General features: G+C 50.5%; 10 protein-coding genes across 10 annotated transcripts; 6 read left to right on the forward strand and 4 right to left on the reverse strand.

The window, feature by feature from the left end:
* Positions 1–328: 328 nt before the first annotated feature.
* LTR84_000440 (uncharacterized protein) lies at positions 329–2,311 on the forward strand (the record flags this gene model as incomplete). The annotated part of the gene is made up of 1 exon (XM_064844070.1): positions 329–2,311. The coding sequence occupies one exon, from the start codon at positions 329–331 to the stop codon at positions 2,309–2,311; it is 1,983 nt and encodes a 660-aa protein (XP_064711930.1).
* A 432-nt stretch (positions 2,312–2,743) lies between these two features.
* On the reverse strand, positions 2,744–4,879 carry CAO1 (Copper amine oxidase; the record flags this gene model as incomplete). Its single annotated transcript, XM_064844071.1, has 2 exons — positions 2,744–3,084; positions 3,169–4,879. The coding sequence occupies 2 exons, from the start codon at positions 4,877–4,879 to the stop codon at positions 2,744–2,746; spliced, it is 2,052 nt and encodes a 683-aa protein (XP_064711931.1).
* A 932-nt stretch (positions 4,880–5,811) lies between these two features.
* On the reverse strand, positions 5,812–6,131 carry LTR84_000442 (uncharacterized protein; the record flags this gene model as incomplete). The annotated part of the gene is made up of 2 exons (XM_064844072.1): positions 5,812–5,983; positions 6,037–6,131. 2 exons carry the CDS (start codon positions 6,129–6,131, stop codon positions 5,812–5,814), a joined length of 267 nt encoding a protein of 88 aa, XP_064711932.1.
* Positions 6,132–6,668: 537 nt separating this feature from the next.
* Positions 6,669–8,152, forward strand: LTR84_000443 (uncharacterized protein; the record flags this gene model as incomplete). Its single annotated transcript, XM_064844073.1, has 2 exons — positions 6,669–7,085; positions 7,145–8,152. The coding sequence occupies 2 exons, from the start codon at positions 6,669–6,671 to the stop codon at positions 8,150–8,152; spliced, it is 1,425 nt and encodes a 474-aa protein (XP_064711933.1).
* Positions 8,153–9,611: 1,459 nt separating this feature from the next.
* HSV2 (Phosphatidylinositol 3,5-bisphosphate-binding protein) lies at positions 9,612–10,979 on the reverse strand (the record flags this gene model as incomplete). Its single annotated transcript, XM_064844074.1, has 4 exons — positions 9,612–10,562; positions 10,618–10,715; positions 10,768–10,806; positions 10,871–10,979. 4 exons carry the CDS (start codon positions 10,977–10,979, stop codon positions 9,612–9,614), a joined length of 1,197 nt encoding a protein of 398 aa, XP_064711934.1.
* An 880-nt stretch (positions 10,980–11,859) lies between these two features.
* LTR84_000445 (uncharacterized protein) lies at positions 11,860–15,123 on the forward strand (the record flags this gene model as incomplete). The annotated part of the gene is made up of 1 exon (XM_064844075.1): positions 11,860–15,123. One exon carries the CDS (start codon positions 11,860–11,862, stop codon positions 15,121–15,123), a length of 3,264 nt encoding a protein of 1,087 aa, XP_064711935.1.
* A 303-nt stretch (positions 15,124–15,426) lies between these two features.
* Positions 15,427–16,272, reverse strand: LTR84_000446 (uncharacterized protein; the record flags this gene model as incomplete). The annotated part of the gene is made up of 1 exon (XM_064844076.1): positions 15,427–16,272. One exon carries the CDS (start codon positions 16,270–16,272, stop codon positions 15,427–15,429), a length of 846 nt encoding a protein of 281 aa, XP_064711936.1.
* A 1,128-nt stretch (positions 16,273–17,400) lies between these two features.
* LTR84_000447 (uncharacterized protein) lies at positions 17,401–18,926 on the forward strand (the record flags this gene model as incomplete). Its single annotated transcript, XM_064844077.1, has 2 exons — positions 17,401–17,500; positions 17,554–18,926. 2 exons carry the CDS (start codon positions 17,401–17,403, stop codon positions 18,924–18,926), a joined length of 1,473 nt encoding a protein of 490 aa, XP_064711937.1.
* Positions 18,927–19,767: 841 nt separating this feature from the next.
* On the forward strand, positions 19,768–21,873 carry LTR84_000448 (uncharacterized protein; the record flags this gene model as incomplete). The annotated part of the gene is made up of 1 exon (XM_064844078.1): positions 19,768–21,873. One exon carries the CDS (start codon positions 19,768–19,770, stop codon positions 21,871–21,873), a length of 2,106 nt encoding a protein of 701 aa, XP_064711938.1.
* Positions 21,874–22,479: 606 nt separating this feature from the next.
* On the forward strand, positions 22,480–24,684 carry LTR84_000449 (uncharacterized protein; the record flags this gene model as incomplete). The annotated part of the gene is made up of 1 exon (XM_064844079.1): positions 22,480–24,684. The coding sequence occupies one exon, from the start codon at positions 22,480–22,482 to the stop codon at positions 24,682–24,684; it is 2,205 nt and encodes a 734-aa protein (XP_064711939.1).
* Between the last annotated feature and the right edge of the window lie 194 nt (positions 24,685–24,878).

The raw sequence follows: 24,878 nt of genomic DNA on the forward strand, positions 1-24,878 counted from the left end.
AAATCTATGCAACAGCGTTGGAGAAATGATGGAGCTGAGGCTGAGAATGAGCCTGAAAGCATGAGGAATATTCCTTCCATATCCCAAACCTCAATTTACCAAAACAGACTGGCAAATCCTGTCATATCAGATTTCGTTCGTACTAGTAGGAGTTGATAGGCTCTCTACGGTGGAACATTACGTTCTGATAAAGAAGAGCAAAAATCTTGACTTCCACCAGACTCTCCGACTCGTATCAATGATTAACAGTCTGCCCCCAGTGAAAGACTGGGTGACATAATGTACTAGCGCTCGTATGACATTATGTGTAGGTTTCAAAGACGACAACATGACTACAGACAACGGACAAAGCCAGGATGATAGATCCGCTCTTATACTGTTTGGTACCGAAACCGGAACTTCACAAGACATTGCTGAGGAAATCGGTCGATGCCTTGAACGATTACACTTCCAAACAGATGTCACTGGGCTCGACAACGTATCTCTCGGCCACCTGAGCCTCTACCCTAGTTGTCTTACAGTCTTTGTGGTTGCAACCACCGGCCAGGGCGATTTCCCAGACAATGCTCGCAAATTCTGGAAGAGTCTTCTCCGGAAGAAATTATCGCCGTCGACTCTTGCTGAAACGAATTACGCCGTCGTTGGTCTTGGTGACAGTTCGTATCCCAAGTTCAATTGGGCTGCGAGGAAGTTGGACAAAAGGCTACGGCAACTGGGAGCGACATCGATCATTGAGTCGTGTGAGGCCGATGAACAGGGCGACGACAGTACGGATGGTGCTTTCCTGGCATGGCTGCCCCAATTTCGAGATGTAGTCTTGAACAGGTTTCCCTTGTCCCCAGGTCAAGTTCTCATTCCAAACGACGTTCTCCTACCCAGCAAGTGGCGATTATCAGAGAGTACGTCGGGTTTTTCGAAAGCCCAGCTAACTCAGAATGGCTCACTAGGTGGTGTATCCTCTACTACATCTAGAGTTACGGATACATTCACAGCTACACTGGAGGTTAACGATCGAGTGACACCAGCAGACCATTGGCAAGATGTACGATTCATGACATTATGTACATCGGAACAGGTTGATTATTTGCCGGGGGATGCTTTGTCTATTTCCCCTCGAAATCTCCCCGTGGATGTTGCACTCCTGATCGAACGCATGGCCTGGGGACCTGCGGCCGATGTTCCTATCCATTTTGTTTCAACTAGGTCGCATTCAGGCCGACCCCTGAATTTTCTATCTGCAGATCCAATGTTCTCCCACCAAAATCTGACACTCAGAATCCTGCTCACGGAATACTTGGATATCAATGCCATCCCTCGCCGATCATTCTTCGGTGCTATTGCAAATTATACCTCAGACAGTATGCACAAAGAGCGACTGCTGGAATTCACCGACCCGCAATATCTGGACGAGTACTACGATTATGCCACTCGACCGAGACGAAGCATAATCGAGATTCTCCAAGAATTCGATACCGTGCAAATCCCGTGGCAGGAAGCGCCGAATATCTTCCCGACCCTGAGACCTCGCCAATTCAGCATCGCAAGCGGTGGAGATTTGAAATGGACCGCAAGTGGGCAGACAAAATTCGAGCTCCTCATCGCCATTGTAAAGTACAGAACAGTCATTAAGCGAATTCGCGAAGGCGTGTGCACGAAATACCTTGCACAGCTCCCGGTCGGGACAAAACTTGAAGTGTCTCTCAAGACAGAAGGCCGTTTCGCCAAATCGGATGACCTACTAGGTAAGAGCCATATTTTAATCGGAGCTGGAACGGGTATCGCACCGCTTCGAGCGCTGGTTCATGAGAAAATCGCCCGTGGTCATATCCTAGGAGATACGTCTCTCATATTCGGTTGTCGGAACCAGACAGCCGATTATTTCTTTAGTGAGGAGTGGAGCGCAATCACTGCTCAAAACCATACGACAGACGCAACGTCGTCCGCCGAGCGCTCCAGTCTCGAAGTGATACCGGCGTTCTCCCGTGATCAAAAATCCAAGGTTTACGTACAGGATCGGATTCGCGAGCGCTCAGAGCTCATATGGACGTTCCTGCGGGAGCAAGCTGCCACCGTGATTGTCTGCGGGGCGTCCGGCCAGATGCCCAAGGCCGTTCGCCAGGCACTCGTTGATGCACTAGTTGCCGAAGGGACGAAACGAATGGCAAAAGACTCGGGATCAGGGCACAATGGTGGCCTTGACGATGGTGAGGGTGAATTAAGAGACGAGCCAATTCAAAGCCAGCATGATGCAGAGGGTTATCTTGCCCGGCTGGAGAAGGAGGACAGATACAAGCAGGAGACGTGGTCATGATGGATATGATGCTGAGTGGAGGCCTGATATATGTCTGAATCAGCATCGTCTGCACTTCATCTCCATGGACTGCTCGGCACATGGCACCGAGACTAGCTCACGAGTCCATGCAATACGTCTGAAATGAAGGCATTGTTTCGGTTGATAAAGGCGCCCATCACATATTCACCATTTCTGGTGCGTCACATCGATCTCACATGGTATCACTAGACTCTCTGGAAAAGACTATATATAATGAAAAAGTGAAAAACTTCATTCATTTCGTTACATACATACACATACCTATATGTGCCCATCAATATGCGTGCCTACGCGCGAGCCCATACTTTTCCCGCGTTCGCATGACCACATCACCAACAGAAATGGCCGACTACAAACCCGCGCAAAAGAGAAAATGACGACGTGCTCCTGCAAGTATCTTAAAAAGGAAAATCAGACCTGCACACTCGTCTTATCGACACAAGAATTACAGCCACTCTTGCCGGCGGCGACCTGGCTTGGGGTGCGGGCGTAGCTGGGCGGGACGTCGAGGGCGGGATTGCGCAGGAAGAAGTTGCGCGGCCGCAGCAGCACCGTCATGGGCTCGGCGGGCATGACGGGGAAGTCCTCGGGGGCCGGGAAATGCGTCAATCCGAACGTGTGCCAGAGCACGATGTCCTCGTTCGCGATGTTCGCCGATGGGTTCGCCGCGATCCACGCTGGGAGGCCTGCCGAGGGCTCGCCCGAGGTTTGCGGGACGTGACGACCTGCCGGGTGGATTTGGGAGTCGTCGTCTGTTGAGATGGGAAGAAGGTGCTGTTAGTATTGCTGCTGCTTTGCTTGTAGGTGGGAGAGATAGAGGTGGGGATGGGACTTACATTTGGTGACGTGCACGGCGTGTCTGGCGAATCCGGCACGCTTCCACACCAGAGAGCCTTCCTTGGGTAGAAGGTCTGGAACCTCGCGGCTCACGAGCTTGTATGTCGAAGGTTTCTTACTGTACGGGTGGATCTTGTTCTCGTTGGAGATATCCCATGTCCGAGAGGTGCTTCCCTCGTAGTTGGCCTTGGCCTGGGTTGCTGTCGTATACTTTGTCTTCTTCGCGTAGAAGGCATTACCATAGAAGTTCTCCTCTGAGCCGACCTCACCGGGTCCTCGCTCCGCGTCGACCTGGAAGACGGTGTTTTTCTGGCCGTCGACGCTTGGGTCGATGCGCAGACAAAACAGGTGCTGGTGGTTGTGTGCGTTGACGCCGGGATAGACCTCGGTGCCCCAGCCCTTGGTGTCCTCGCCGGGGTTCATCGGATAAGTGTTTAGGATGCCGGTCAATTTGATCTCGAGCTGGATGGTCCCATCCTGGTGGAAGATCCAGTAGACGCAGTATTCGTAATTAGCGGCGGTGAAGATGTGGGAAATGATGAGCTTGCGGGCGCGGGTCACGATGACTGAATCGTCACGGAAGTCGGTGTGCTTGAACAGGATGCCGTTGTCCTCCTCGTGGATGCACACGGCGTTCTTAATCGTGCTGGCTGCACCGGCTCTGTTGACGAAATCGAAGTCCATGTAATGGATACTTCCTTTGCAGTCGCATCCCAGACTGAGTGAGTTAGTCATGTAGCCACCGCCGTACTCGCCAAGATCGAAGGCGTGCTTTCTTTGATGAGGATGCTCGGGGTTGCCGTATGGGACTACCATTTCCGCGAGAGAGAGTCTGTAGAAGATCGGGCGGAGTTTGTTCTCGTTTTTGTCAAAGTAGCTGATGTTGTTTAGGACAATTCCTTCTCTGTAGTTGAAGCCGATGTGGATTGACCAATTCTGCCACTCGATTGTACGGCCTTTCAGTGAAAAGCTGACGCCTTCAGGTTGAGTGATGTTGATGGGCTTCAGATCCGTTCTGAAGCCGCCCTGGGCTTCGATTGATTTGACGTCGTAGTTGTTGGGAGGTGCCTGGTTGACTGGGCGGCGGACTTTAGGCACATCGATGTGAATGATTTTCTGAAGATTCGAGTCGTAGATAGGGCAGAAATCTAAAGCATAGGAGTATTGAGAATCATCGACATGCGGGCGGTAATACATCAATGCTTGCTGTAATCGGACTGAGGTGCCAAATCTCTCATCGTACCCAATGGTCCAAGGATCGCAGTAGACCTTGTGCATGTCCTCACGAGGAATACCAATCAGAGCGCATTGCTCGATGACTCCGGGATCTGTGCGAACAATATGCTCCACGATCTGGAGATCCTCCATGGTGATCAAGGGCTGGACATTGGGAGTGGCAGCCCAGGAGATGACTTTCTGCTCGTTCAAGTCGACGTGACCATCGAAGACCTTACCGTCGGTGGAAATGACCACGATATCAGCAATACGATGAGGCGTCTGAGTGTGCTCGGGATCTGCCAGCCACTTCACCATTTGCTCCTTTGGGGGCTCCAAAAGAGTGACGGCATTATAATATAGCTTGCCATGCTGAGCTCGAAGAAGAGAGACAGCTGATTCAATCTCTAGGGCGGATAGAGGATCGAGTGGGTGAGGAGGGGAGACGGTGTTGGACACCTGTTGGGCCAATTGCTTCACCCGTTCAAGAACCATGATGATGACGACGAGACAGTATCAAGAGATTCCAGAGGATATAGGTACGAGTGATGGCGTGTCTGATATTAGGAGAGACGAACGGGAGTCAAGCTGGGACCTACAAGATTAAATAGGTGTGAGCCTCCTCACGATCGAAATAGGTAATGCTTTGCTTTTATCGGACGGAAGCTACAGCATGGCAATTGCCTGAACATGAATGGATGCGTTCCGCACTCACTCGGTATTCGATGTGGTTCATGGATTGAGTAACGATAAGATAAGGGTTCTGGAATAAGGACTCTCACTCGTGGAACTTTCGTGGTTGCTTTCCTCATCGCCGAGCTGGTCCAATTCTATGGCAATTTTACCCATTTTAGGCCTAGTTTCGTCCTTGATAGTCTTCATTGGTCAAGACTCGAGAGTCTCGGTGGACGAGAGTAGTCTTTGAGAAATGGCAAGTGACCACGAGCCGCAGTCGTTTTCATAATAACACGTTATCGCAATGTTGAATACAGACAAGTCAGACCCAAATTCAATAGTATATTTGTCCCATATATTGATAATTCCGTGGCATTCTATGGGTCCAGTATCCGATAACAGCGGCTGGTCGCATGGGTCGTCGAGACAAGCTTGGAAATGGGAAGCAATATGCAAGGCTCGGCTCAGACGTGGTAACCAAGACATGCGGTTCCTTGATGATTGGGCAGAGATGACGAGGCTGAGTCCACGTTCACAACTTCCGAGTTGTTGGGGGGTAATGCTCTTTCTCCGGATGATATTTGTCTATCCATATGTAGCATGACACCAAGCTGTTCTTCTGTCCTCTGAATATGTACAACTCTTTTCATTTCTCCATTTTTGTTGGCTGATGCTCTTGGTCTGGGTATCTCTGGCCCACTCCAGCACTTGGTGGTGAGCCGAAACATTGGATGCTTCAAGACTCGGGGATTTTAATGACCATCACCGTGGCCGTGACCATCACCATGGGCGTGTGTATCCTTGAAAAATAGCTGTTCAGCAATGACATAACCAGCAAAAGCTACTGTAGCAATGCCTAAGCCAGGGAACGATCCTTTGAACCGGTTGAATCTCGTGAATGGGCCACTGTATCTCCATGCTTCACTGCAAGCTGGTCAGTATAATCACCCATGGATTTCCATCGACAGGTGTCCTACTTTCGCACCCATGGATCTTTTGCTCTCCATTCTCTGCTTGTCGCGGCGTTGGTGAAGGCTTTCATGTCAAAGCCAGTGGGGTTGGGAGGTGCCATGATGATGTCGGAGTTGGGGAGTTCTGCGGAAAGTGAGGCTGGAAGCTTCTCACAGGCGCCAACGAGCCGTGCCTGACTGACCGTATTTGTTAGAGAACTGTCGCGTTCTAATTCTCGTGATGTAGCTTGACACTATGGCATGACGGCCTCATCTCGCAGTTCGTGAGGAGAAGGAAGGTGCAGTCATGATGCCAAGACTGCGCTTGGAGCTCGACATGATCCTCGGTTGTCTCTTTTTCACGAAGCGAAGTGCAACTTCTCCAGATTCAGTTTCGAGGTCTGTCTTGTCTTGTCACTCTGTCCCGCGCCATCCCAGTTCATACCCATTGACTCCTCATTATTGCCCAACTACACACACTTAATACACATACTCATACTGTCAATCTCTTGCGACCGTGGCCATGTCCTAGTCAGCATGAATCTCTCGTCCATGTCTTGCATTTGACAAGCTCTGTCCTTGATTCTCCCTAACCCATGCGCCCATTTGCGCGCGATGAACACATCTGATTCATTCTTCTTTACACCATCGTCCTAATAATGGCACCTCCTCGTTACTCCAACCAGTCCTTGAATGGACCCTACCACATCCAACAGAACCACCTCCAGTCGCACGGTGCCTCCCATCAGCATGGTGCCCTTCCTCCCCCAACCCACTTGGGCACACCTTCCTTCGGCGCCGGAGGGTCTTCCAACGCGAGCCCTTTTGCCCTTGCGGGAAACCTCAACAATGGCTTCGATCGCAGCATGCTAGACACGGGTATCTTGCAAGGCCAGATGGGTCAAATGGGTTTCCCTCGTGGCGGCCCGGTTCAAGCGCATCAAGGCTACGACGCTCTTGGTGGAGGACTTGACAATAAAGACGATGCCCGAATTCGAAATGTCTGGAAACACAACCTGAAGGAAGAGATGGCCACTTTGAGGCAGCTGGTCGATGATTATCCTTATATTGCTATGGTGACTATCCCTGGACACTACCTGTCTTCCTTCTGGACTCTACTAATTCTTCCTCACAGGATACTGAATTTCCGGGTATCGTCGCTCGGCCGATTGGACAATTCACCACCAAAGCAGACTATCACTACCAGACTTTGCGCTGCAACGTCGATCTCCTCAAGATGATCCAGCTCGGCATTACTCTCTTCAAATCTGATGGGTCACTACCTCCCCCCGATGCCGTCTCCTTATCCAAGTCTCAGTTCCACCAAAACCTCATTCCTACGCCTTGCACCTGGCAATTCAACTTCAAGTTTTCCCTTGAGACAGACATGTATGCACGAGAATCCACCCAGATGTTGACAAAGGCGGGCATCGATTTCGACCGTCATGCCAAACATGGTATAGATCCTAATGACTTTGGGGCTCTGCTCATCAGTTCTGGCCTTGTGCTTGAACCTGATGTGCATTGGATCTCCTTCCACTCCGCTTACGACTTTGGTTATCTGATGAAACTCATGATCTGCAAACCATTGCCCGAAGATGAGGCCCAGTTCCACAAATATCTCGAGAAATTCTTCCCCTCGCTGTTCGACATCAAATTCATCCTCAAGCATACAGGAGTCAAGGGCACCGTGAACAACAACCAGCCACTCACTCAAGAAGCCACCATGATGGTTCAACGAATCATGACAAAGTCAGGTCTACAAGATATCGCAGAGGAGCTCGCCGTTGCCCGAATTGGACAGGCTCATCAAGCGGGTTCGGATTCCTTACTGACGGGTCAAGTGTATTTCAAAATGAAGGAAAGGATCTTTAACGGAACGATAGAGGAAGATCGTTATCGGTCTCAAGTTTGGGGGCTCAATGCGCAAATGCCAAATTCAATGGCACCGCTCACTCGTGATTTTAACACTCCCAACATGAATGGTGCCACATTCTACACTCAGAATGGCACACCTACGACACCACAAACTGGCAACATCGGAATGGCTGCTGGCCCGTCTCACACCCCTATTCCAGCCCACATGGGTAGTATGACGCCTGGAGGATTTGGTAATTTTCAATACCAGAAGGCGATGAGCTAGAAGCCTCCATTTGAACACATGGGAAGCCACACCGGGATGTACATGGGCCCCAACACGAATGCTTACATGGGACGCTACATGCAAAAGTTCATGGGTAGCCCTGCGGAAAATCAAATGAGCAGATACAGAGGGAGCTACAGTGATGGGTATAGAGGGCCCAGACGACGGTCAACGCGAACATGGCCACCGCCACAATTTTAACCACACTGGTTTATGTTTTGCGTGGATTGGCTTGACTATCACACAACTTCTGGTATCTCTGTTCCCTTGTACGCCTTTGGCTGCCATGAACACACATCATTTAACCCTCCATGACCAGCCGCCTTAGGAATTTACTCTAATCCCCAGTTTTGTCCCTTTTTTGTAATCCCAAGGATGCGCCGGAGTTTGAAAATATTGTCACAGGATGATCGCACAGTGGGCAGGGTGCAATACGGTCGGGGCGCGAGCGTGGGATATTGTAGCACACTCCTGGAGTCATGGTAGAAGAGGTGTCACTTGGTGTACCTGGACTCGCTGTTGAGGCACTGGTGCGCAAAATGGTTTGGTCAACTGAGTGTCGTTTTGGAACGAAGTCCATTGGCAAAAGCATTGTAGGAATCTGTCAGTACCCTGGGTTATGTTGACCACACTCGACCATCAAATGAAAACCTTTCTTGTTATGTATTCAACACTTTGCTTATCACCAGCCAACCAATCCATACATAAGATCTCCCACACTGCTCACATGTCCTCCCTGCTGTTAGTAGATATTGCTTCATCAGTTGTCAAAGCATGCACTTCAATATCTAGGTGTATTGCGTCCAGTTAAATGTGATTTCAAGTCGGATCAAATAGCATATCTCCATAGAAGTGTAGCGTCGCGTGGTAAATTCTGCAAAGGTCTCATACATACCCCAAATCTGATCCTCTATTCACTACTCAGGTATCTAGTTAGGTACATTGCCCGATTGTCAATGTTGCTGCTTAACCAATGTAGGCACGCATGTAAACACCCCCTCCACAAAGCAATCTCTAAATCTCATCTCGTTTCATTCATGGATGAATGGTCATTCAAGTCCTGCTGGCCAGGTCTAGCCCTGACCGGGTCACGTTCGTTGTCATCGTAGCTCTTTCTGAGCGATGCTGATTTGCTTGCTCGTCCTTTCTGAGATGTTCGCTCATTCGTTGAGCGAGCCGCGGCGAGAATGCACTATTCCTTTTCAAACGAAAACTCGCTCGACTTTTCCAAGCGCGTCTTGCTTCAGGAGATCGGTGCTTGTTTCCTTTAATGGCTTGGTGCATGCCTGGCAATTCTATCAATGCCTCAAGCCATGCGGTTCAATAGTGGTTCTCGGCCAAGTAGGCTTGCTTCTGTCCAATCGGGTTGCTGGAACTGTGGCGTCTGGCGCGGTGTTCGTAAATTGTGTGACGGTGGTATTCATCTTCAAAAGAAAACTCTCCTCTCTTGAGCATATCTTCAAGATCCTAGATACCTCTTCCATCCCTCCCGATAGAGTGTCCTTTGACCCTCCTCTGAGACCCCCGGCTTCTCCCCGATTAGAAACCGTTCCCACCTGGCATCTCGTCCAGTGCCGAGACAGATGATTGTGCTGTTATCCGCCCAGCCTAGGATACCTTTTTGAGGGCGCGACGGAAGGGAGCCGAGGGCCGGGAGATATGAAAGGGTGGAGCCGTTGAGTCCGGTGGTTTCGTCGCCCATTTCGAAATGTGCGGACGCGAAGGAGTAGATGTCGCTAAACACGCGAGGGAGAAGAGGGATCTTGGACAGGAATCCCCATTTTTGATTCGTGCTGGTTTCTTCATCCGGGTTGGATGACACGTGGGGGGATTGTGAGCGGCGGTTCGTAGGGCTCAGAGGGCTTTTGGGTTGAGCGGAGTTATTTGATACTGGGAGGTCGAATACATGTAGGGTGGACTTGTCCGAGGTGACGGCCAACATGGACGAGTTGGGTGATATGGCGATACTGAAGATATAGGCTGGATCTACACCACGACGTAACTCCGCCACTTTGGCACAATTTGAAGTTGAGAAGACTCGGATCAATGTCCCTGCTTCACTGGCTGTAGCAAGGAGTTGTCCATCGGGACTCAGGTCCATCGCTCGTAGGGCAGAGGTATGCGCGGGAATGATGCTGACATTTCCGGAACCGAGTTCCACTAGTTGCACTTTTCCTGGAGAGCGGCCGGGGAATGCGACCAATCTCGACCCGAGGCAACTGAGGCCCAAAGGATTGTCCGCGGTCTCAAAGACGGCCGTCTTCTCGGGGGGTGAGGAGAATTTGTACAGGTGGAGGCTATTCTGAATTGCAATCGCTATCCATGATTTTGTCAGGCGGACTCGCAGGACTGCAGTCTTCAACTCGAGGGTGATTGCGACCTTTTGTTTGGCGTCGTCCCATATCACAACCTGAGGGATGTATCAGTCCGAGGCTGCGAGATGTCTCGTGTTCTTCAGGGAATACCTTTGTCTGTGGCCACCTGGGGTTCTTTCCACCTCCAACGAGTGCCAGATAGTTGTATCTTCCTAGCATTTCCGCCGTACCAACACCGGCGTTTAAGTCTTTATGTGTGTTAGGAATGGAGCCTTGTGCAAATGCGGGGCAATCGTTTACCTCTGGAGACTTTGAGCTCACATGGAAACGTATTGAAGACTGAAAATGAGAGATGGTGATTAGTACAAAGAGCATCCAGACCTTTGCTTGATGCTTCACTCACCACAAAAGCCTATGTCCAGACCAACAGCGAAACATGTAGCATCGTAGTTAAATGATGCACACAACGAGACAGGTCCCGAGGACTCATCGATGACGGGGCGAGTGTTCATGGTGGAGGTGTGAGACGGTCGTTTTCATGATGTGGTAGATGTGAGTAGGGATGAAGATCTCCGAGAACAGACGGAGAAAAGTTCGCTACGGATCGACATGGGATTCTTCCAGAGGTTTGGACAATGGTGATCTGTTTGTCGATGGTGTAGGTCCGGATCTAGTACCAAAGCCTGAAGGCCGCGGTGGTTGAATGGATGGATCGCCCGCAAATGCCAGTGCCTGTGTGACGAGGAACGTGTCCATCAAGCATGACGCAGAGCCTCGCTTATGGCAGAAAGTGAGCGGTGTGCATGGGGCCCTAAAACGTTAGCATGCTGCCTGCCACCATCCGGGCCTAAACTACCCGGAGGTTAGCATCCATCAGCCTTCAATTTGGGCGAGTTTAGCCTAGGGTGCCTACTGTCTAAGTAAGCGATTAGTTAGGCTCCTCCCATGGAAATCCCAGAATTCCAGCTTGATCGGAACAGTGGATGATCCCCACTTCCAGCTACCAAATGACTTAACCATGCATCACACTTCCTCAAGATCCAGACCTGTATCCATTCAGAAGTTTATCATCAAATGGTGCATGCCTGCGGGCTGATGACTCGGATCTTCATCCTCTACCAGATTCGCCTTTGTGGCTGTGCAAAGTGACCACCAAAGAATTTTGAAAAAACGATGTCATAAGCACCCTTCTGCCCACGCGACCTGATAAAGTCGTAAAACAGCTTGAAACCCTGGCTCTTTCATAGTCCCGAAATTTCCATCGGTCTTCCATGATTCTGACCAGCTACCTTCGTCTCGCCCAGTAGATTCCGCCCAGGACGTCTTGCGTTCCATCATGAGGTGAAATCGTCAACCATCGATCCCGGATAACCTTGGAATCCGCAACGAGCCATGTCTTTGAAAGCAGATGACAGCCTCGATAGTGGCCAGAAGTCGCCTCAACCATGGAAGTCGACAGAACCTTGGGTGCACGCCTCTGTGCCACCAGGTGCCTTCCCTGTTTCTCCCAACACCCCAGCTAATCCTGGTGTATCGGGACACCAGTCTTTATCAGCCGCCGTTAAAGCTCGGCAAGACCAGTACATCCGAAAAAAGACTATGAAAATCAAGATTGGCACCTGGAATGTGGCTTCAATCAGCGGTACTGAAAAAGACCTTGGTCCCTGGTTTATTGGGGCATATGGGGTCAAAGGGCTTTCGCAGGACCTTGCTGGTATCGCCGTCGAAACTCAACCAGATGGAACTTACAACCATCATGAGATTGAGTCAGTAGAGCAACAGGAAGCCCGAGTGGCGAGAAAGAAGACTACTTTGCCAAAAGTGGATGTCCCGGCAATTGAGCACGATGAAGATATCGATCTATATGTGTTGGGACTGCAGGAAGTCATAGACGTTTCATCCATGACAGAAGCTGTCAAACCTTTCACCGATCCAAACCCAGCCAAAAAGTGGAAGAAGGCGCTTAAAAGTTCCTTACCTGCCGGCTATGAGAAGATTGCCGAACAACAATTGCTGGGCCTTCTGATTCTCATCTATGCTTCGCCAGAGTTGGCTCCTACAATCAATTCGGTCAGTACAGCTAGCGTTGGCACGGGTTTGATGGGTTATCTCGGAAACAAGGGTGCGGTCTCAGTCCGCCTGATGATAGGGGAAACGACGAAGATGTGCTTTGTCAATTGTCATCTCGCTGCGGGAGCAGATCAGACTGCCTTGAATCGACGGATCTGGGACACAAGTCAAGTTCTTGCCCGAACGAAATTCTCACCCGTTACTCCTGATGGAGAAGTCACCAATGAAATAGAAGAAAAGATAGGGGATGAAGACTTCGGATTCTGGTTTGGTGACCTCAACTACCGACTAGATGATATCCCGGGCGAGGATGTCCGGAGACTACTCCTGCTACATACTCGGAATGAGTACGATGTGGCGAATAAATCCAAGCGCCGCATTGATAGCGAACTGGGCTACTTGTCTGCACCTTCAACCGAGTCTATCGTGTCTCACAAGCATTATGAATACAGCGATGTGGAACTGCCTGCCTCGGAAAGCGCCGCCGAACCAGCACTTGACCCAAAGTCTGATCCAGCTTCACTTCATACCACCATTCAATCCCTCTTGGCCCACGATCAATTGCGTGCTCAACAAAAAGCGCAAAAGGCCTTTCACGAAGGTTGGAGAGAAGGGGAGATCAATTTCCTACCAACTTACAAGTATGACGTTGGTAGTGTTGGCATGTTCGACTCAGGAGAGAAGAAGCGAAGCCCAAGCTGGTGCGACCGAGTTCTGTACAGGACACGCCGAGATCGAGAAATATATGAAGAGAAGGCGAAGCGATTAGAAGAGGCCCGGAAGAAAGACGAAGCCATGAAAGCTCGTGGCATAGATGAGGCAAATGCGGAACAAGACGTGTTATTCGACTATGATCCAGACACTGATGGATTAGCGTATGGGGATGACTATGATGACTACGATGAGGAAGAGGACGCCATACACGACGCTGAGCTGGTCCGTACAAGGGAGGAGTATGGCGACCCAATTGAGCTGGATCATTATATTTCCCACCAAAGGGTCCTCTCCTCAGATCACAAACCCCTCTCGGCCGTTTTCACTCTGACTTACGATGCTGTAATCCCGGAACTCAAGGCAAAAGTTCATCAAGAGGTTGCACGAGCTTTAGACAAGGCAGAGAATGAAGGGCGTCCGGCGGTCACTGTGGTAGTTGACAATCATCCTGAAGACACAAGCTCAAACGCTGACGATACGGCAGACATGAGTGCCGTCCAATTCGGCCGAATTCGATATGGTGAGAAAAAGACAAGAACTGTCACCGTTGCCAACACAGGACAGATCACGGCGACTGTGGCTTTCGTTGAACGACCTTCGGAAAACGGCGAGGAAGGGAAGATTGTACCATCGTGGCTTAAGCTTTCGATGGAAGATGAGACCAGCGTGAGTTCGGGGCAGGATGGGACGAAGCCTCCTACCGATTTTACTCTTTCCCCGGGTGACACGACCGTTGTGAACCTAACAATCGACATATCCGATGGTCAGCTCGTGCATGACCTGAATACGGGTGATTTACGACTTGATGACATTCTGGTTCTGAGGGTTACGGACGGAAGGGATCACTTTGTCCCTGTCCGTGGTGTCTGGTTACAATCATCATTTTTCCGGACTCTCGACGAGCTAGTTCTTGCCCCAGAAGGTGGTGTCCGCAAACTCGAAGATTTACGGAGGCAAGCATCTCGGGGTGGTAGTGACGCACATCACTCTGCCCCAAAAGAGTTGTTTTCATTGACAGAAGCTATTCCCAGTCATACAGAACGTTCAATCGCCGACTGGTCAATGCTACACGGAGCGGACACTCCACCATGGCAATATGAAGGAGTCGGCGTTTCTTGGCCTTTCAGCTCCCAAACATGGACATTCCACCAAGGTGAAGAACGAACTGAGTATCTTCTACGCTTACGAGAGGCATTAGACACTGCACAACCACTCGAGGAGAGCTTCGGTGCAGACGTTGCTTGTATCGTCAGGCTAGAAGTGCTTGCAGAAACACTCCTGGAGTTTCTACGCTCTCTGCGAGATGGGATACTGACCCCAGATGTATGGGCAGATGTGGAACAGAAGTTGAGCGCGGCCGAAAAGGGAAAATCACAACCGACACTGGAAGAGATACAGGATATGGTTATGGACTCGATCTCAAGATCTCCCGTGCACAGTGTCTCACTGACATTCATTACCTTTATGCTCATGCGACTCATCAACGAACTCGTGCCCTGTGGAAATCTTTCCTTAAATTCCGCCGCACCGACATCACCCAATCAGTCTCGAAGATCAAGAGCATCCACTCTGTCAAGCGAGTCAGAACCAACCTCTCACTCCGGGCAAAGCACCCCCGGCCGACGTAGTCTCTTTGCACCGTTACGACGACGCCGGACCCAGAGCATCTCGACATCATCAGAATCGGCAGCAGATCCGGAAATACCCTTGCACCAACGTCGGCATCAACTCATCCAAGCTTATACTGAGATTTTAGCCCCGATTGTGATTAGGTCAGAGAATGATGCAAGTGTGAAAGGACGGGAAAAGGCGACACTGGAGTTGCGCAAGAAGCGGGTGTTGGGGGCGTTTCTGGATGCTAGACATATATGAAGCGACACGAGCAACTCGCGTCAGAACATTGTCAACGACAAAATTCATACTACTTAGTACCTTCGTCCACAGTTTTTTTTCCATATCACTCATGCTGCATTCGACATGGAAGGTCGTGTAAAACTTGAGTGCTTACGTATGATAAGCTCTCTGCCAATTCTATCTACCATGGGTCACTACTGATGATCCTGCCTTTATTCCCGAGTAGGAGACAAAGCACTACATAATCAGTCTCTGCCAATTCACGCCGTTCCGAGATATAATTCTTTCTCGTCAACTCAAGTAGTGGAAGACCCAAATAATTTAACGAACGTTGTTCAAAGGTGCAGCTGGTGGTGGACCTTCGGCCGTCACATAAGCCTTGCTCAACCCACCATCGACAACAAACTCGGTGGCATTGACAAAGCTGCTCTCATCACTCGCCAAAAACAAAACGGCCTGGGCCTGCTCAATGGCTTCTCCAAAGCGGCCGCTGGGGAAATGGACTTCTCGACGATGCCTCTTCTGCAGATCATCGCCCAACCAGTCCTGCAACAACGGGGTGTTGAGGGGTCCTGGACACAGCGAGTTGAATCGGATGTTCTCGCGTGCGTGGACGATGGCCAGTTCGCGAGTCATGGCCAACACGGCACCCTTGGAGGCGGTGTATGCAAGCTGCGGGGTGGCGGCACCCATGAGGGCGACGAAACTCGCCACGTTGATGACGCTGCCGGTCTTCTTCTGGTGGCGGCGCATGCTCAGCACGGCGTGCTTGCTGCCGTACCAGACGCCCTTGACGTTGATGGACTGGGTCAGGTCCCAGATTTTCTCGCTCGTGTTGATGGCGTCGTCGTCCTGGGCGTGCATGATGCCGGCGTTGTTGAAGATGATGTCGATGCCGCCATATTGATCTTGAGATTCGATGGCAGCGGCGACGTCGGATTCCTTGGACACGTCACATTTGATGGTCGAGATGCGAGGCGACTCTGGGACTAGTTCTTTGACCTTCTCGAGTGCCTTGGCCAGTGCGGGCTCGGAGATGTCGGCCATCAGGACAGAGGCACCCTCGCGGGCGAACAGGATGGTGGTTTCCAAACCAATGCCTCCGGCGGCACCGGTGATGATTGCATTTTTGCCTGCGAGGCGTCCTGGTCTTTGTGTTGTGGCCATCCTGTCAACGGGCTTCTTGTTGTGATATCCGATAGCGATAGCGGGTCGATGCGATGCGATGCGGGTTTTATCAGCCAGATAGACTCCTGGACCGGAAAGTGTGCTTGCTGATGTCTTGGGGAACAAAAATTGATGTCAATTGAAACAAAGTAACCCAGATCCGATGACAAGTCTCACGGTGATATCAAAGACGAGTCACCTGGACAGATTCGACCGACTCCCATCAAAAATTCGGATGTGGAACCGCATTATCTAAAGCAGTATCACTATCCAGGACGACGACGGCCAATCATCCAATCAAGCAGAATTGCGAACAGCGGATTCCAGTCGAGGGCGTGGAAACTTAAGCTTCGCCCTTCCACATGGCTTACCTAAGGTGGTTCGAGTTGGATAATAGGAATCCGCGAAACGGGGGACTGCTATCCACTGATCGGAGTTGGGAGCTGAAGTGATAGGCAATGATGATGACCAGGATGCCGGCCGTTTGATCGATGATAAATGATGATGATCACCGGCACTCACAGCCTTGCGTCACGGCACGGCTGGCAGTTTGGATATTTTGAATTGCTTTCATTTCCAAACTTAGCAAGACATCCTGGATTCCTCAGACTCAGGCTTAGCTATTTCATTTATGTTCTTGATTGTCTGAATTGCCTAGGTCCTCGGCCTCCGCATACCGAGATGCATTGTTCTTATCTCTACTGCCTGATGGCTGGTGTGATGAATGTAACACTAGGCCTTTACTAGGACAAAGACACCGCACAAAGGGAGCTTCAATCTGGAAAGTTGGACGGGATTGCCCCCCTTCTGCCCCTCTCCTTCCAGGCTTCAGGGGAGCTTATCGACTTATCGGTGGCTCCACCATAGCTTGGTCCTTAACCGAACTTACTGGTAGATACCTATGGAGATACCTAACTGCTCCCTAACAAGAACGCCACTTACGCGAGCCTCCCAGGCCTTCCATGAGCTTACCTCCCCGCAAATACAACTGCTCCATCTTTGCGGCGTAGATATGCACACACTTTCAATACCTGCTGGTTGATCCTTTCCACCTTCAAGTACCTGTATATTTCTGGACAGTACATCTCGTATCCTACCCTCATAATCGAAACCTGTGCCAAAATCAATATGGGCAGCAAGAAGGAAAATGAAATCCTGACGCTGGATCAGCTGCAGACCGAGCTGGCAGATGACACAAAGATCAAACTCGCCGGGATTGATGTTGACGGCACGCGCCCATTCAAACCGGTCCTGCCTCACATGCTAATCTATTTTTTCCAGGTATCCTACGCGGCAAATTGATGTCCAAGAAGAAGTTCCTATCCGTAGCAAAAGATGGCTTCGGCTTCTGCAGCGTCACCTTTGGCTGGGACATGCACGATCAGACCTACTTCCGAGAGCTTGAAATCAGCAACAAAGAGAATGGGTACAAGGATCTGATCGCAAAGGTCGATCTCTCGAGCTATCGCCGAATACCCTGGGAGGACAATGTGCCCTTCTTCCTCGTCAGCTTCTATGATGGAGACACCGACAAGCCCATCAGCGCTTGCCCAAGGAGTCTCCTGCGAACCGCTGTGGCAAAGCTGCACAAGGCCGGCTACGGCGCCATGGCGGGTGCCGAGTACGAGTTCTTCACTTTCCGTGCTCCAAAAGATGATACCTATCAGAGCAAACATGCCTCTTCATCTACAACGGCTCCGTTTTTGCAGTCTAACCCCGTCAATGCTCTTCCTCATCTCACTCAGGGAATGTTTGGATACTCGTTGACGGACCCCATACATAACCAGGACTGGTTCTATGGGATATGGGATGCATGCGAGAAATTTAAGTGCAACATTGAAGGATGGCACACCGAATCAGGCCCGGGCGTGTTCGAGGCAGCCTTGGAGTTCGGGGAGATCACAGAGATGGCCGATCGTGCCAGTCTCTTCAAATATGTCGTAAAAGCAATCGGCAGCAAACATGGAATCACACCTTCATTCATGGCAAAACCAAAAGAAGGTCTTCCGGGGAATAGTGGCCACGTCCATTGCTCGATCGTGGACAAGTCCGGGAAGAACCTCTTTTACCGTGGAGAAAGAGATCCGAATCCTCCGTACCCAGATCTTGAATACGTCTCGGACCTAGGACGACAGTTTCTGGCTGGCTTGCTGGAAGGTCTCCCAGACGTGATGCCAATTATTGCCCCCACAATAAACTCTTATAAGCGTCTTGTGGAGAATTTCTGGGCCCCAGTCACTGTTTCTTGGGGCCTTGAACACCGAGCCGCATCGATCCGACTCATCGCACCACCAACAGCATCGGCAAAATCTACACGATTCGAGATTCGAGTCTGTGGCGCCGATTCCAACGCCTCGCTCGTCCTGGCTACAATTGTCGCGCTGGGATGGCGAGGAATCGAGAAGAAACTCGAGATATCAATCCCACCTCTTGGCAAGGGCGACGAGGTCGGCAGCTCAAGCGACAAAGGTGAACGCTTGCCAAAAAATCTCAAAGACAGCACCGCGAGATTCATGGCCGAGGATAGTATCGCACGTGAGGTTTTTGGAGACGAGTTCGTCGATCATTTCGGCGGCACGCGAGAGCATGAGCTGCGGTTGTGGGACGAGGCTGTGACCGATTGGGAGGTAAGGCGCTACATCGAGACCGTATGACGAGAACAAAGCAGTCGTTTTTATTTCTTCCGAATTTTGTTTTGGCGGTGGTGTTTGTGGGGAGTTTGATCCTGTGCATTTGGTTTTGACTCACATTGTCAGCGTGTACACGCCTCAACATTGACTTTGTGTTTTATTGTTCAGGGGTATTAACAATAGGTCGCGATGCCAAAATTGGAAACATGTTTCTCCAATAGACAACGAAAAATCACACCTTCCTTTCTTTCAAGATTTTGTGTGCTACACTGCAACTGAATGCTCTTGCTTTGGCGCACAACATTCACATTAAGGTCGACAACGCATCCGAATTGCTTCCCATCATACTCCCACCCGATCGATGAATCGAATATGAAATTTCAAGGATGAATTGCTGAATTGGCAGGTAAACTTCTCACTTCACTACAACTCGACGATGGTTTTTTCCCATTCAAGCGTATTGTCTCCCCATTGTTCACAACATCTACCAAACGCCAATTCCTCCCCAGGAATAACCATACATTCGCTCCCCTTTGTGCGAATGCCATCAATGAGGATGCAAATTTTGGCAACAGCCTTGTTCCCCCTTTCACCCATCATGAGCCACGGCTATAGCAATCCTCTCTCTCTCCCTCTCCCCTCTCACCTTGTTACATGATCTATTTTTGGAGACCTCCCAGTGAGTATATCTGAACTCTCCATTCCAACCCGTGAAATGAAGATGTCCATATTGAATTTCAACATACTGTGTTCGCAATACACAATCTTTCCAGAGTTTTTCACGAGTTTTCGTTACTCACATTTCCTTGTTTCTCTATTCCATTACTGTCTTACCAATCTCGTGTTTTCCTTGAATTTTATCGAAATGCGTCCCGGAAGTCGTCCAAGGAGAGAAGTGAAGCTCACTCAACGCCGGCGCGAGGCTGAGGAGGCTGGCCTTCTCAGATCCGCCAAGGTCACCAAAGCCAAAGCAGCCAAAGCGACCAGAACGGCCAGAACGGCAAAATCGGCGCCTAAGACGACTGGTAATGATGAAGATGATGACGAAAATAATGGTAATACCGAGGAAGCAGAGCAGGTCTCTGCCCCTTCAGCCGCCGGTAGGGTTTTGAGGGTCAGAAAGCCACACCAGCAACTCAAGAGACGAGGAAAGCAGAGAGGACCACCACCGCGTATTGATGTCCCTCTGACTCGCGCTCAACGCCGCGCCAGGGATACATTGGCTAATATTTACTACGACATCGATAAATATGCCACCCGACCTACAACCCAAGACTTCACCGCCAACGAGAAAAGGGCTTCTCAGAAGGAGGCGGACGCCGTTCACACTGTTCTCCGTCAGGCGAGAATGATTCGCTCTCTTGATCAGATCTCCATTGACAAGCAAGGGCTCGTCGTCAGCTTGCTCCATGGTTTCGAAACAGCAGATAAGCATGTGGCAGCCGCTGTGGCGCTAGGGACTGCTGATTGGTCTCTGGATGCTGTCTTTCAGGGTAGGTTCAAGGAGTTCTTCGGTCTGCCTAGCCCCAATCTTTCAATTTTGAGTATTTGTGCTCATTCCAAGACCTTCAGAGATGCCCTATTCAGACAGGATGCAGACAGTGTCGAGCAAAGGTTGCCAGCTTGGGGTGATCTCCTTGGCTTGATCCAAAAGAACACTTCAAGTCTTGAGCTCTTTGCCGAGGTCAGGGCTTTGCCGTGGGAGGCCGCCCTCGACCAAGCAAATGACCATTTCGCGTTGCTCCTCAAGCATGTCTTCATTGGTGCTCACAGCATGACCAACGACGCCACTCCCAATCGCGATTCCATTACGAGTGAGAAGAACTTTGGCATCAAGCCTGATGATGAGAGCGTGGTTCACGTCATCGACGGCGACAAGAGAAATCAAGGTCTTTGGACATTGCAATTGAATCCGACTCACAAAGCCACGAGGAACAACGCCACCGTGGTGGTCACGGATGAGACGGTGGACGAATTCAAATCGATTTTCAAGGACAAGCACCCGAATTTGAGATTCGATGACGAGATTGATATCAACCAAGAAGCCATCGAGGAATCGGTCGTCCTCGACGGCTACGAGGAAGCTTGGTCTGACTGGCTCCAACCGATTGGAAATCAACAGACTATTGAACCTCGGTTTGACAACTCAAAGTGCAAAGTTTGTGGTAAGAAAGGTACTCAAAGGACAAAGAAACAGAGGATCAGAGTATGTACGTGTGATTTCGTGGATTTACGAGACCACCGTGGCTTGGGAAACGTGCTCTTCGAGTTGGTGGAGACCGGGGTCCTGGGGACTGGGGTTCGAGCCTTGCAGGATATCAGCAAGGGGGACCCAATCGCCGAATATGTAGGAGAGATTTATCCACAAGTAGGGGATCGATACGGTTCTTCGAAATATGCATATATTGCCGACATTCCAGAAGACTCGGATCCTACCCAAGATGAAGCAAAATATAACATCGATTCCATGCGATCTGGAAACTGGACAAGATACATCAACCACAGTTGTAACTCCAATACCAAGTTCGGGTATATCAATCTCGGGCATCTGCGATGCGTCCAGGTCGGAGCCGAGAAGAACATCAAGTTCGGTGAACAGTTGACGATCGATTATGGTCATCAATACTTCCAATGCTCACCCTTTGGCTGCAAATGTGGGATGGCATGCTGTACGAATTGGATTGAGAAAGCATTTCCGGACGCTCCCGAGAACAAGCTAACGTTGAGAGATGCAAAAGCGAAATTGAAGGCCCCAATTTGGGCCATGAAGGATGACAATGTACCCTACAATAATCCACTCCCAAAAGCAGATATTAAACTGCCCGAGGGCGTCACAATGCCTGAGTACACAGATACAGAGCCCGAGCTAGCATCCATTGCTGAAACGCCCGAGTGTCCAAAACTGAGAGCGAGCAAGAGAAGGCAGGCTGAAGATGACGGACCTCGTCGGAGCAAGAGGCAACGTTGTTGAGGCGAGCGACTAGATCATTAATGTAACAATAATGATGCCGATGTGCAAATCTTCAATATATGACCCATTTCCTTTATTTTCCAGCGAGCCGTACTGGTTCTTGATAGTGGTTTCCTACTCACAGAGATATCAACAGCAAACTGTGCAGAGAAGGGCTGGTAGATCACTTCAATTACGGCGAGAACAGCACTTCTCGGCACCGCATATGGGCATCAGCAAGTGATTGCAATGACGGTCTCCTTAAGATCATCACGCTCCGATCGAGTAAGACGCGACTTCTTTAGATCTCACCGTCACCTAAACGCTCTGAAGTTGGGCTCGAGAAAATGACAAGGAGCGAGTCCATAGAGGTCAAGGTACGAGCTGGGAAGAGGCCCCCCTGGTGAGAAATCGTTTTATCTGATTGTAGCTGCCATGACTTTGAGGAATAGTTAAGCGGACTTCGTGTCGTATCTGTTATGTCCTCAGCCTTGTATAGTCTTGGCGGCACGTGCAAGGCTGTAATTGCATTACTCCAACTTTTTGATAGCACTGCATAGGCAATTCCAGCTGTGTCGCATCTTTCATCACTTGGCCCATCTCCGCTCAGTCGTCACATATCGACGCATGGCACTGCAGTGCCCTCATCAGCACGTGTCCTACGCAACATGGCGTCTGCAAGTCATTCGTTCTCTTATCCGTTCCGAAAGCCAAAGTCTGGCTGCGCTCTCTCCCTCCCGTTCAGCATGGTGGAAACGCGATTATAGGACGTCTCAATACCTCCGGGAAGATCGATCAAACCAAAATTCGGGTCGTTCAACTAGCGAGCCAAACCCCTCTGTCAAGCCTACTGTCAAGAAGTCTACTCCCCCGAATCCTTTCGATTCTGAGGGCATCGATCGTCTACAAGATGCTCTTGCGGAGGTGAGGGTCTTGCACCAGCAGAGGGTTGAGAAAGAGCCCGATCCCAGGAAAGGTCCGCAGAAAAGCCAACCAATCATCTATGAATCACCGGTCAAACGAATACTTGAGAGATCAGCAGCCCGGAAGTCTCACAAGAGACAGCCAAACCAGGAAGAGAAGGCATCCTTATATGACAATCTTTGGGCACGCATTCTTGCCACCCCCATCAGGTCATGCTTCAGCAGCGGCACGAGATTGCCCATCGCTCTCTTAAGTGACTGGGATGTCGTTCAAGAGCCAAAGACCAAGTCAATGTACTTGATGCCGACAGGATTGGCAGATCTGGACGGTATGGAGAAGAACATGGTAGACGCGGTGCGGAAGGAGGCATGGATACGTGAACCGAATTCACGGCAAGCCCTCGAACAACGTGATATTACCTCTAAAAGGGATGAAAGTGTCTCTGAGAAAGACTCCGACATTGAATATGTCAAGCCTGATAAGAAAGCCAATCCCGTCCTCTCATTCGCGAAATCCCGTGTCTTCATGTATGTCAACTACCTTCGATACCTTACAATCATGCTCGGTAAGCAACGACCCCCGACTGGGGAGAAACGCAACCAGGCAATGGAGTATAATGCTGCTCGTCTGTTGCATCCCAGGAATAGAGAAAAATTTGGGCTAGCTACTCACTACGAGCGCAACAGGGTGGACGTTGCTATGAAAACAGGCCAGATCGAGAAGCCACCTCCTGACTCTGAAAAATTCCAATTTCAGCACCTAAAGTGGCAACCAGAGATCAGCGAACGCTTGACCAATATTTTGCAGAAGCGAGTGGTGGTTGCCTTGCGGGAAACGATTCGAGTGCTCAACGAATCTGATCGAAAGCAGCACGAGCGAATCGTGCTTCCTTTGGCCATACCCAGAACTCGCTCACTTTCCGTCATAAAGCGTCACGGCTACCGTGAAGCGCTGTTCGCTCAGCTCAAGGCTCAACTAGGCGAGACAGATGGCAGTAAGCAGGTAGAAGGCTCTACGAACACGGCTACTTACCCTGATTTCGATGAACTGGTAGAAGGGCCACCAATCCACGAAGGCCAAGCGCCACAACCTCCTCCCTCATGGCTGGCTGGGAGTATTCTACTGCACATCGGCCGAGGCGATATCGAACAGCTTCTCAACTCCGAGAGCAAACCCACACCCGCATCACCATATCTTCCTCCACTACCCAAGAATAACATGATTCCAACAATGATACCAGTGGCTGGCGCTTACCGTCTGCCAGTCTTCTCTGTACATCATCTGTTCGCGAGGCCACCCAACGACACTCGACCCGCCCATCCGGAAGCCAGTGCCGACCTCAGCGAACTAGCCGACATCATCAACACCTGCCCATCATTCAATTTCGCATGGCCACCCGTCATGCCGGCCCTCCCACTGTACTCTCCCACGGGCGACGCCGCGCTCCAAGGCCCCGAAGACTTCCTGGTCCTCATCAAAGCATTCCCCGGCGGGCCCAAGACCCTGATCGAAGAGATCTGGCGACTGTGGCGATACATCGGCGGGCGCGCATACGGCCACGAGCCCGTCTTCCACGACACAGCTTTCCGTGGAGACCCTGTCCCGGAAGAAAGCCTCGACGAGCCAGCCACAGAGAAACTCAACGTTGATGTCACAGAGGAGCGACAGGTCGTCCCGCGCGCAGAGACACACGGTCCCATAAGGAGTCTTCAGCAGCAACAACAGAATAGTACACTGACAAGCGGCGCACCCGCATCGTCCACACCACAATTGCACTCTGCATCACGACCATCGATGTCCTCCTCGTTCGGCCTCACCATGTCGCGCAAGGAGTTCAAGACCTGGCTGGGTGACAAATACCCCGCTGCGCCGGATGCATTGGTGCGTTATGAGCCTTTGTGTAAATAGTTATCTATGGGCTGGGGGTGTCAAGGAAATACGACCTATGGAGATACATATACACGTGTAGGATTAAATGTAAAACCAAGGTATACTTCAGGGCATATATTAGAGTGGCCTCTCATTTCGACTCGGGACATAAATGATACAAAGGTTGAGGAATGTTTTCATTGTATAGACTGGCGCACTGCGTCATATGAGAT

This window comes from Exophiala bonariae (genome assembly GCF_035927105.1).
Source record: "Exophiala bonariae strain CCFEE 5792 chromosome Unknown scaffold_1, whole genome shotgun sequence".
Lineage (NCBI taxonomy): Eukaryota > Fungi > Ascomycota > Eurotiomycetes > Chaetothyriales > Herpotrichiellaceae > Exophiala > Exophiala bonariae.